This window comes from Protopterus annectens, chromosome 1.part2 (assembly GCF_019279795.1).
Source record: "Protopterus annectens isolate FY-2018-M chromosome 1.part2, PAN1.0, whole genome shotgun sequence".
Lineage (NCBI taxonomy): Eukaryota > Metazoa > Chordata > Ceratodontiformes > Protopteridae > Protopterus > Protopterus annectens.
In genome coordinates, this window is record NC_056727.1 from 1,246,082,479 (window position 1) to 1,246,095,595 (window position 13,117).

General features: G+C 42.4%; 2 protein-coding genes across 2 annotated transcripts in view; both read right to left on the reverse strand.

Moving 5' to 3' along the window:
• Nucleotides 1-13,117, reverse strand: part of RLF (RLF zinc finger) — a 1,792,276-nt gene that overhangs the window by 995,253 nt on the left and 783,906 nt on the right. The window lies entirely within an intron of this gene.
• LOC122792326 (cell cycle control protein 50B-like) overlaps nt 10,975-13,117 on the reverse strand; it is a gene marked incomplete in the record, with an annotated part of 1,604,308 nt that continues 1,602,165 nt past the window's right edge. Inside the window, 1 exon segment of the mRNA XM_044060122.1 lies at nt 10,975-11,863. Coding sequence (XP_043916057.1) covers nt 11,694-11,863 — 170 coding nt within the window.

Here is a 13,117-nt window from a genome sequence, read left to right on the forward strand (position 1 = left end):
CGGAAGTACCAAGGACTCTGTTTCAGCCGAGACAGAGACACTCGCGGTAGGCCTAGGCGTGGTTTCAGCCGAAACCATGGTCCGTGTGTGTCTGTCCTTGTCCTTCCGTTTTTTGGTTAAATGAGAAGTCGGAGTCTCCGACGGCATATTGTAACAGTAACTAGCCCCAAAAAATTCCTCTGCAAACTCCGCCCGACGCCTATGAGTGCATCGGTTGAAGGAGGCACAGGCTGTACAGGCCGAGACGTCGTGGTCTGGGCCTAGGCAGAGGAGGCAGTAAGAATGGAAATCCTTATGAGGTATTTGTTTCCCACAAGTTAAGCAATTATTAACTTTAAGCGTTTGATCTGACATCGACTGAGGCAAGAAAGAGTCCCCAACGGGGTACTTAGCTTTTGAAGTCTTCGATAGCTGAAGTTACAGGAGCTGGCCGACTGGCACTTGCGAACTGCTTCTGCTTCGGGCACCACACGGCAAGAAAGACCGAGGAAGATGGCGTCAGCTGATGCTTTTATACCCCAGGCGCTCTGACGTCAGGGAAAAGGGCGACATCAGCCGACGCCGGACTCAGACTTTGGAATCCGGCCGACCAAAGGGCTGCCTGAGGCAGGACAACCCATATGTAAGGACTGCAGATGCATCCTTGAAGGACATCAAGCAATTACTTAAAAATGGGCTGAGTTTATTTCTGGTGGCTGCCAAAAACGCAATTACTAAAAAATGGAAAACAAAATCTAAACCAAGCACACTAGAAGTAATGAATAGAGTAACAAGAGACAAAAGAACTGGAAGTGGGATCTTCAAAAAAAAAAAAGAGTAGGAGCACATTACATAAAAAAGGGAATTGTGGGAATAACACATGCAGAATAATGTTTTGGAGGAGAAATGAGGTTCATAGGGAAGGCATGAAATGAATGAGATTTGTAATGTTTGACTGACAAGGACTGTATACAAGATAAGTGATGTATAATGTTTGCAACTGAAAATGTCGATACGGTTTCTTTTCATTTATATAAATGCATGATTGCCTGTGTCATAAGTGAAAAATTCAATAAAGAGGTTTCTTGTTTAAAAAGTATTTTACAAGCACGGTACAAAAAAGAACCATCTGTTCTTATATTTCACACATTATAGGTTCAGACATCTGTTTACATTGCTATCCTTTAATTTGTTACACTGCAACATACTAACACTTCACCAAAACCATAATTGGTAGTTTTATGTGAAAGACTGACACTACGTTCTATAAAACTGCTGCCGTTACAGAAATACTACCTACAAGTGGCTCACTATACAAAAATGTAGTCAATTGTTAGGACTACCATATTTTTAAAGGCACAAAGTGGGACTTTATTACTGAAACTTCAGATTTAGCAGGACAAACCATGCCATGCCATCATCAAATGAAAAAGAAACAGTTTCATCTTACTACGAAGATAAAGACCCTGATGTGCAATGCTGGTTGTTTATACCACTAATGATATGATGATGACTTAAATGTAGTATTACAGCTTTCTGTGACATTTAGAGAAAAGTTAGAAAATATCTTTTCTTGTAAAATATCAAAACATTTGCCATTTATTATGCTCCCAAGCAGGGAAAAAAAACAAGGATGGTTCTTCTAAAAGAGATACAGGTTGGAACTACCATACAGGTACATTAATACTGTTTCTCCTCCTCTCTACAAGGACTGTGGAAAACAGTTTCGCAGCATGTTACCCCCCCCCCCTTAATAGCAGTTGATTCCAAGATAAAGAAAAAAGAAGTTATGTACTCACCATAACGTTCCATGTGAGTTGTTCCATCCCGCCTTCATTCTTCACTGATTGGTTCAGAGCCAATCCTCGGCTCCGACATGGCCGACTAGCAAGCTCAAAGTTCTCCAGTAGCTCGAGACCCCACCCCTTGTCCCACAATGCACTGCTGGAATTACCTCAGATCTTGTTTGCTGCGTACCATATAGAAGTAAAATAATTATTCTGCCTAGGAATGAAGACACATTGAAAAACCAGGATGAAGACAGCCTCCAGGTCAACTGCCAGCCAGGAGGGGGAAGGAGGGAGGGACGTGAGAATGAAGGCGAGATGGACCAACTCACATGGAGCTTTATGGTGAGTACATAACTTCTTTAGGTGAAGTTGTTCAATCTCGCCATTCATTCTTCAATGATGGGTAGCATCCCTAGCACCCGGATCTTGGGTGGCTCATGGAAGTACACTCTTCAGAACCGTAGAACCAAATGAAGCCCTGTCCCTGGAGGCCTTATCCACTTTGTAATGAGTTATAAAAGTGTGAGGTTTAGACCATGTGGCTGCTGCACAGATGTTGTCCAAAGGTAATTTGGCCTGAAAGGCTGAAGAGGTAGAAACTGCTCTGGTTGAATGAGCCTTTACCTTACTAGACAAGGGCATATTATGACAAGCATATGTGTAGGTGATACAATCTGACAGCCACTTAGACAGGGTTGTTTTAGCAACTGGTTTACATTTCCTGGCCTCAGAAAAGGACTCAAAAAGCTGATCTGATTTCCTAATGTCTTTTGTTCTGTCCAAATAAAATCTAAGTTGTCTATGAACATCGAATTTGTGCAACATATATTCCAATTTGTTGGTATGATTATGGAAAAAAACAGACAGCTCAATGACTTGATTAATGTTAATCTCAGAACATACTTTGTGCAAAAAGGATGGATTTGTCCTGAGAGATACTCTGTCAGCATGGAAGACCATATAAGGGGGCTTGATGGATAGCATCCGTGGTCACAGTGGCAACTGAAGGGGGGAGCATGAAAGGATGTGTCCTATTGTGACATGAAGAGACGTCAACTACCACTGAAGATCCTTCTTGCAGGACTTTTTTATCCGGATCATATGACTCAATAGAAGTTCTTGGTAAGACCAATGCGTGAATAGAAGCTATTGAAGGATTCTCATATGCATCCTTGCTAATGGGATTGCTAAAATAGCTGCCGTCATCAATCCTAGAACTTTTAATACCTCTGCAGCTGGTGCTCTGTTCTTTGATATCAGGGACATAATGTGTTGGTGAAGAATAGAAATTCTTTCTGATGGAAGGCAAAGAGTGGTGGTTGACGTGTCTACTTCTGTCCCTATAAAAATGATATGCTGTGGTGGCAACAAGGCAGACTTTTTGAAGTTGACTGTAATGCCTAGCCGATTGCATTCTTGCTTGAAGAAGTTGATGCCTGGTGGTGGAGATAAGGAGCCAATCGTCCAAATACAGAAACACCTGGAATCCCAGACGCTATCAGGTGAGCCGTGACTACTGCCATGCACTTGGTGAACACTCTGGGGCTGTAGTGAGACTAAAGGGAAGAGCTTTGAATTGATAATGATTGGCTCCCAGCCGGAAACGCAGGTGATCTCTGGATGGTCTGGCCATCTTTATGTGGTAGTACGCATCCCTGAGATCGATAGAGCACATCCAATTGTCCTTCCCTAGAAACTGGAGTATGGACTGTAGCGTGACCATTCGGAACTTCTCTTTTCTCACAAACTGGTTGAGTCTGCTGAGATCCAAAATGGGTCTCCAGTCCCCTGTTTTCTTTGGAACCAAAAAGAATCTTGAGTAAGTCCCGAATCCTGTCTGGTCTGCTGGGACTGGCTGGATGACTTTTGCTAGCAATCGGCGTACCTCTATTGCTGCTTGTCCCATGTGACTGGGTGGAACGTCCAGGATTTTTTTGACGGGAAGAGGCTGGGTGGAGAATGGTATGAAATACACTCTGGAAATACTTTGTACCCCAACTGTCATTTGTTACATTTAGCCAGGCTTTTGGGTACAATGATAAGCGACCCCCGACTGCCTCCAGAGTAGAACAGCTGGGCCTCCCTTCAGGAGCGCTGGTAGGATTGACCAGAGAAGTGATCTCTGTCACCCTGGTGTTGTGGACCCCCCACTGCTGCAAGGGTGGCGTCTTCCATTGAGACCCCCTCCTCTGCCTCTGGAGGGGGACTCTCCACATGTGTCTTGAAAGGCTCCTTGGGCTTTCTGGAACCACATCTTTCCTCCCCTCTGACCTTTGGGAAAGGGTCGAGTGGGGGTGGAAAAACAGACTCCGACGGCAGACAGAGTCTTTCCTTCTTGCTCACACCTGGTCAAAGTCTCCTTCACCTTTGGCCCAAACAAAGATGAGCCGTCAAATGGGGTTTTAGTAAAAGAAGACTTGAAGGGTTCCGGGAAGGAACAGAGTCACATCCAGGCATGCCTACGAAGAGCGATTCCTGTACCTGCGGCTCTACTCAAACTATCAGCTGTGTAAGATAGGAGACACATGGACGAGTTGACTATCGAACTGAGGGTAGACAGCTGAATGGCAATGTTGTCGGATACACTCAAAGCTACAGCACCCTGAAGAGTATCTCCAAACTCCTTAAGGAGATCCCTTTGCAGTCTGGTAAAATATGTCAAGTAGTTCAGTGATCTGAGTGAGAAAGTTGCTGAACTGAACATGCATTCCCCATATCTATCCATGATCCTAGATTCTCTTAGGAGGATGGATAGATGAGGAAGTCTCAGACATTTCCTTTTTGGTGGCTGCCGCCACCCACCATGGCATCAACAGGGACTCCCTTGGTCAAAAAGGACTTATCCACAGGGGCTGAAATAAACTTATTAGGCCTTCTAGGAACAGGCTCCATAGATTCTGGTGACTCCCACCACACCCTACGAGAGACCAGATCCATAAGCTCATCGTAGGGTGGAGATACCCAAGAGGTGGAAGGTTGAGACCCGAATGCCTTCAGGAGAACCAACATGTCCTCAGTAGGGCTCTTGGACTGCCAATCACCCCTCTGCCTAAGAATTTCAAGAATCTCCTCAAAGGAGATGTCCTCAGAGGGGGATCTAGGGGACCCTTCTGATTCATCCAAGTCGGTGTCCGATGTGAGAGATTCCTGGGGGGGAATGCAAATGCCTCCTCTTGCATAATCTCTTCCTGAGAACCTCTTCAGGGGGAACTTCTGGAGAGGTCTCAGAAGGGCAGGGAGTGCCCTGTGGGGCTACCTGAGGCACAGGGTCTCTATGCTTGGGATGACCGGAGGAGACAGAAACTGACACAGGCACTTTAGGGGGAGAAGAGGCCAGACCTTGAGATGAGGAAGTCTTAGGAGACTACACTCACCTCATGGCTTCGAATGCACCTCGGATCCGATGAGAAGGAGTCGACTGCTCCAAAGGAGCCGCGATCTCCTTCTGTACCGAAGCCGTGGGCTCCAAGCCCGAGGTAGGAGCCGAGCTCACCCGAGTCGAGGCCCCGAGAGGAAGATTTGGCACCGACAAATCGGTGCGGCTATCCTCCATGGACCCAACCGGAGAGTGTCGGCTCCTAGAGTCCCCAGTCATTGCCGAGAGCATCTGAGCAGATGGAGCCGACAACACTGGAGCAGCTGTCAGCTCCAAGGTATCCACAATCATCAGGTTGGCCTCTGCTGGCTCTGAAGGTCTGGCATGGCTAAGAGGAGGAGCAGACAATTCAAGAGTATTGGTCTTCGGCTCTGACGGTTGGGTCTGAGCAGACAGCAATTTAGCTAGGCCTGATGCCTTTAAGAGTTTCTGAGCCAGCTGATCCATATCCAGATCAGAAAGGCTGACAGAGGACCTGGAAGAGTGAACAGATGGAGCCAACTGGATCAATATGGATGGAGGTTTTTCGGCAACCAGTTCCAGAGCAGTATCCCTGTTCTGAAAAGAACAGACTGTCGGCTCCGAAGGCAGTGGAGCCGAAGTCACCACACTTTCTGACCTTTTTCCTTTTTTAGACCTAGAATCAGAGGAAGACTTGGATGATTTACTGGCTCCATCCTGCTCAGACAATGCCTCAAAAAAGGGTGTTTGATAATACCCCTATCAATTAACTTCATCTTCCTTTCTGCTAGCACTCTGGTGGAAAAGGAGTGACAGATACTGAATGACTCTTGCAGGTGCACCTCACCCAAACAGTAAACACACTGCACAAGGGCATCTGTGACTGACATTTTCTGTCCGCAGTCTGGGCATTTTTTAAACCCAGACTTTGGATGTTTGTCTTTTTCTTCAGACATTTCCACTAAATGGAACACACTATTTAACTATGTGCTATTTTAGAAATTTTAACTAACTCACACAAAACACACACAGCCCAAAAGGGGCAGCTGACACTATATCAATATAAACAGGATTAGTAATCCAATAACAATAGTCCCAACAGGGAACACTAAAAACTAAAGAAAGGGATCCTAAGGCCAAAGGGCCGAAGGCAAAGAAAGATTTTACTGAGGAAAGGGGTATGAATACAGAAAACAACTATCTACTAGCTAGTAATATCTATTAAAAACAGATCAAGGATATATAAAAACTGAAATATAAAACTTGCTGAAAATTGAAAACTCCCAATAAAGTCTCGAGCAACACTGGAAACCAAGAGATCCGTGCCGTGACAAACTAGATCTGAGGTAATTCCAGCAGTGCATTGTGGGATAAGGGGTGGGGTCTCAAGCTACTGGAGAACTTTGAGCTTGCTAGTCGGCAGTGTCAGAGCCGAGGATCGGCTCTGAACCCATCAGTGAAGAATGAAAGGCGAGACTGAACAACTTCAGATTGAAAGTTATATAAAATGCAGGCATGTTTCTGGTACGTGAGACCTGAGCAATAATGGAACCAAACTGTATGGAAAAATAAACCTAAGGGATGAAGTAAATGTAGGAAGAGTGTGTATTTTTTCCTTTAAAGGTTAACAATTGGCTCTCAGTACAAACAAAGTGGAATAGCAGTTACAAAACAGAACTGATTTAAAATTTAACTTAAGCACATAACATATTTTATTTTCTTCAACAGTAGTCTGATAATACCCGCCCAGTGCACCACTGATCCTTATAATTACTTGATAATACATTGGTAGAGCCTAGCCATGTCAAAACTAAAATTGTTAAATCCATTTTGGGCCACTATTATGAAACTGTGATCTTAAGCCAGCAACTATTAGGGAACCCAATATTTTCTCAGGCCAAACTGCTGAGTTTTCCCTATTGGATTAAGGCCAGCCCCATGGAGTGACCATTAATGGAGACTTCTCACTGGAAGACAGCTTAGTGCCCCAGAGTACCAGCATCATCCACTTAGCTTTATGAAAGCTAACCTTAATCCCACCACATAGCAGTCTGCCAAATATGACACCATAGCAGGGACTGCAGTGCCTGGCTTTATGCATGCATGCTCCCAATGACAAACATGCTAGTTCTGGCTATTATACTGTTTCTCAGTTCCAAGCATTTGACTAATCTCTGCTGTTCAACTTGATGTGGTCTCTTTGGCTCCCAGCAGCAGTCACCAGCACCATGGGCTAAGTCGGTACATGGGCATTCTGGTATCAGCTGCAAAATCTCACTCTTACTATTACAGCTCTTCCACCATTCAAGCCACTACTTAAATCAGGTCATTTGTATTGTACTTCAGTCTTTATCCCTCTGCACCACAAAACCAAAGTTACAATTTTTTTAGAGAGGCACATAACATGTTAGTCTGGTTATCTTAAAATGTGTATTTTCCCTTTAAAATGAACCTCAAAATACAGAAATCATTACATTATATCACAGCCCATTTTTATCATGTGGTAAACACCACAACATGTGTGCACTCTCCTCATTTACAACAGTCGTATGCTCCTTTATCATGCTAACTTTGTTCATTCAGGACTGTCACAGATGCAGGTGCAAGGATTCTCCCAGGTGTTGTCCCTCAAACAGTAAATCGGAAACATTCTACACAAAATAAAAGACCACCTAGTCAGCTCCAGTGGCACAGGGGAATAAAGCCCTGATTATGGCCTAGGAGACCCATCTTCAATTAGCAGCTCTGTTGCCTGACAAAGCTGGCAGAGGATGATGGAAGCGAGCAGTTGCTGCTGGTTCATTGCTCATACATGCAGCACAAGTCTTGAGCATGAGCTAACATTGTGCTCATGCATGTTGCCAAAACAGCATAGGAAGAAATGTTCCCTCTACCTGACAGCTCGCAGTGGAACTCAGAGAAAAATGCAACTTTGTGTCTTTCGGCTTTTCCTGGTTAGGGGTCGCCACAGCGGAACTCTGGTCTGCTAATGATTGGTAGTTGATTTTTTACGTGCCGAGTTACCAGCCCAGATGCACAACCTTCAACAAAGGTACGCCCATTCACGTATGTCTCCACGCAGAGGACGCTCTAGCTGAGAATTGGACAGCGTCTTACTGTGAGTTGACAACGCTACTGCAGCACCACCACCGCGGCTCAGAGAAAAATGCAACTAGAGGGCACTTAACTTGGGGAGAGGTGGGTTGCTATTCAAGACCAGCAAGCTGGCCCACTCCCTAACATCCAACTCTTACCATTGCTAAACAAATGGCCTGAAAAATGCACAGGCAGAAATAAACAGTCCACAAGACTCTTGTCTAGGTTGCAGAATCCCAGCTGTCACCTCATGGAATGAATGGGCCAGATGGGTGCAGGTAGAGGAAATCAGGACAGTCTTGTGAAGGAAACACAAATAAATAAATAAATAAATAAATAAATAAATGAAAGAATGAATGAATGATTAAATAAATAAACCAAACAAACAAACAACAGGATAGCTTTTTAAAGTCGATAATGCTGGTGGTTAGTCTGTCTCCTCTGCGGTCAGTGTACTACAATATTACAGTATCGACAGCAATGACATTTTCTTTGTGGACTACTGTGCAGACAAATTACAGGAACTAAACCCTGCTGTTGGGTTTGACCATCAGAGGTTCTAGTCAAGATTTTTAAGCACACTAGACTATTATTGCTCTGTAATGTTCTACATAGAGCAACATGTACTTCCTGACTGATGCACATGCTGAAGAATGCACATGTGAAGGATAACATACTTGAAGACCCTTGTCTAGACTCAATACAGATATATTACTTTCTCTTTTGATGCATTTGCAAACCTTGTACTTGGCTTTCAAGCACTGCTAAAGACTCTTTGTGTGTGTGCGTGAGTGTGTGTGTGTGTGCGTGAGTGTGTGTGTGTGTCTGTGTGCGTGTGCGTGAGTGTGTGCGTGAGTGTGTGCGTGTGCGTGAGTGTGTGTGTGCGTGAGTGTGTGCGTGTGCGTGAGTGTGTGTGCGTGAGTGTGTGTGTGCGTGAGTGTGTGTGTGTGCGTGAGTGTGTGTGTGTGCGTGCGTGAGAGTGTGCGCGTGTGCGTGAGAGTGTGCGCGTGTGCGTGAGAGTGTGCGCGTGTGCGTGAGAGTGTGCGCGTGTGCGTGAGAGTGTGCGCAAGTGCGAGAGTGTGTGTGCGCAAGTGCGAGAGTGTGTGTGTGTGTGCAAGTGCGAGAGTGTGTGTGTGTGTGCAAGTGCGAGAGTGTGTGTGTGTGTGTGCAAGTGCGAGAGTGTGTGTGTGCAAGTGCGAGAGTGTGTGTGTGCAAGTGCGAGAGTGTGTGTGTGCAAGTGCGAGAGTGTGTGTGTGCAAGAGTGTGTGTGTGTGTGTGTGTGTGTGTGTGTGTGTGTGTGTGTGTGTATACATAAACTCCTTCAGAGTTTCATTCTGTTTTTTTTATCTTGCATACAAAAGTGCATATAGTTTCTTGAACTAATTGCTCTTTTGTAAAATTGCAATAAAGATGTATTTTCTTTCACAACTGCTAATTTACTCCTCTCTTCCTCTTTAAGGTTATACCGCTCAACCTCTTGGAGCATAAAATCTGGAAAAAGCCTAAAATAATGGGAGGGGACAAAGGCTCAAAAATAAGGAGAGATTTTAAATATTACTCGTATACACTTAAAAAGTTGCTAGGCTAACAGGATTTGTATTAACATGCATTTTCTGAAGGATATGAAGTCTGAAACTCAAATGTATGTTATGTAGCAACTTCAATCCTCAATGATTTGCCAGAAAATCACAAACTTTGAGGAACAGACCAAAATTATGATTAAAAAAATCTGGACATTCTGTGAAAGTCTGGACAGCTGAGAGGTATGTTATGAAATACAGATTTACTATGATTAATTACATCTCACTTAATTGAGGTGCACTTAGTCACTACTAAAATATCACAGGACCAGTTCCATCACAAACTTGGGTGATTAACATTGAAAACATCATTGTAGCTCAACACAATCTGCACCTCCTGATTTGGGAACAAGCAACCACACTGACACATACTCTGAGAATGCACAAAACACAGAAAGGAAAATGTGTAAAACAAAACTACTTTCTGCAACCAAAAACCAAAGCACATTTGCAACAGACTTCTGTCAATGTATGAATGTCAGCAAGAAAAAAATCTGATCTTCCTGCTGCTACAGGGGTTGGTGGTTGGCTTAATGGTTAAGGGGTTTACTTCACAAGCACAAGATACTGAGTTTAATTCTCACCTTTGAATACACAGGGACACAACTGGGTTGAATTGCACAGCTAGCCTTATAAAGGCCCTGGTGGTTGTTAGCCTAGGATATACATATGAAACTATTCGTGTATTAACTGATGAGCTGATCAAATGGCCAGTTTTCACTATTGACCAAGGCTAAAGACAAAACTTACATGCTAAGAAGAAAAGTTAGTTAACATATTTACTTTACAGTGACAACAAAATATTACAACTAAAGGGGCCACAGATAATTAAAATGAATGCATACATGTAGAATAAAAAGCCTAGAAAACTAAGAATTCAGAAACACATTGTAGCAACACATTGTGATTTCATGCTGCTCTGAGGAAAGCAGGATCGTAAAAAATACAGTAATACTTGAGTGGCAAAGCAGACGTCCCAGATGCACATTCTCACTGCAATGGTAAAATCCCCTTGTTAATACTCTGTAATTAGAATATAGTTTGACTATTAATCAAGAACTTCAGATAATGGTAACAGAAGCAGAATAAATTAAAATCTGCAAATGACAGAAATCAACTGGACCCATTCAAGTTTATACATGCTTCAAAAAGAGCATACACCGCATATAATAGTGGTTTTCAATGAAAAAAATCTTGTAAATCAACATTTATTTCCACAATCATTTATAAAACAGCAAACAAACAGAAAGCAGCAATCAATGACTTAACATACCTTAAAGCTATGTAAACAAAAATTATCACCAAAGTTCTTTTCCACTTGTCAAGTGGAAAATAAATATTTTAGACTGACTGGCAAATAAAATTAGAAATATATTTAAGGCTTTTAGTGAAAATGGCCATAATAAAACATCAATTTATGTCCATTTTCCTTGTACTTTTTAACTTTAGTTGTTGATTATTTTGTACAAAAATCAATATCAGCTAATTCCCCTCTGAATGTCATGCAAGCTACATCAGTATTTGTAGAAATTCTGGTTATCCTGTCATCTTATGATAATTACAAGACAAAGAAACAATCATATAAAAGAACCTGAGAGGAGATCTTGTTTTACAACGTAATTGTCAGAAATGGATTTTAAAACAATAGCGATGAACAATTTTATATATACGTTTTCCTTAAAATGCTGTAAACTTCAAAATATCCACACTACTGACAATGGCTCATTAATCTGCGATGGTACAAAAACGACATCAAAAGGCTGTGGATGCCAGCACATGTGCACACATCTACATGAGCAGGACACTATGTGAAGGAAAGAAATAAATCAACCTTAGTAGATAATCAAGAAGAAAATGTTCAAGTAGTGAAATCACTCCAAAGTGCACATGGAACTATATCTTTGCAAACTCTCATTTAGTCCGATATTTTATATAAATAATGCACAGAAAAACTGCCGTAGCAAAGCAGACAGCACCAAATGCAAGATAAGCAATCCCCAAAAAAAGGTTTTTGCCACCCATCCAGGACACACTGCTGAATATCACCAGTTTTCTGCCTTGAAAACTTCCTACTGGAAAATCTGAGAAGTTGACTGTTAAGGAGCAGTACTTAAAGTGTAAATTCAGAAAAGGAATAGTGTTTGCAACACAACATCGAGACAGTTTACAGTGCCACATTTCACAGTTTACAGTTGCAGAATTCCTTTTGATTTGTAACTCAGTAAGTTATCACTGGAACTTCTCTTACCCATATGAACTACCACATTTTTCATTACTGATTACAAAGCCTCTTCCTACTGGGAGTCTCAGTCCACTTACTACTCTACCACTGGAGAGTCCCTGCAAAAGGGAGAGCAACAACTGATGGGGGCTGTCATGCTGTCAGCCATGGAGGTGGTCAGTGTTCTCAAAGAATTACAGGTAATAACAGCATTTTTACAAGACCGTAATCTGTCCAGTGGTGGAAGATGTGAACAGTGTTATTGTCAAGCCTCCTACTCCCTCGCCACGAATGTGCAAGCTTACACCCAAACACACTGAGGGCTTCCATCACTTGCATGAGACTGCCAAAGTCCACATCCTCAGTCCTGTTCATATTGACACTATACTAGCCTCCACTTAAATGATGGTGATTGGCTTACCACACCACCTCACCCTCTGCCCAAGAGGTGGGTGAAATGGTACTCTCCCACCAGTTTTTGCAGCATCTGAACTTTTTTTTTGTTTTAATAAACACCTTTACTGAATTAGCACTTGTGAAAGGCAAATTAACATTTCTATAAAAATAACTAAACTATTATTACTAGTTCAGATTTACAAACATTATATATCACATATATTGTTATATACAATAAAATCAAACCAACATTACATACATTGTTCAATTCCTGTCTTCTCTTAAACTTCATTTCTCCTCCATAACATTTAGCAATTTATTCCTAACCTTTTCTAAAGATCATACTTCCTGTTCTTTTATCTGTTACAATATTTACAATTTCAAGTATGGTTGGTGTAGACTTTGATTTCCATTTTCTAGTAATTGCTTTTTTTGGTAGCCACCAGAATTGAACTTAACAAGGTATTACTATATCTAGGCAATTCAGATCCTTTATCCCACCTCAAAAAATTATTTCCTAAGTTGCACTCATTTGCTCACCCAGTACTCCTCACAAAGTACTCTGTAGGGAATTTTTACGGTTAAAACCAAAAAGGAAACTCAGCACAACAAGGATGGCCAATTCAGCTCTGGAAAACCAGTTTATTGAGGTTACAAGTAAAATAAACTTACTTGTAACCTCAATAAACTGGCTTTCTGGCGCTGAAATGGGCATCCT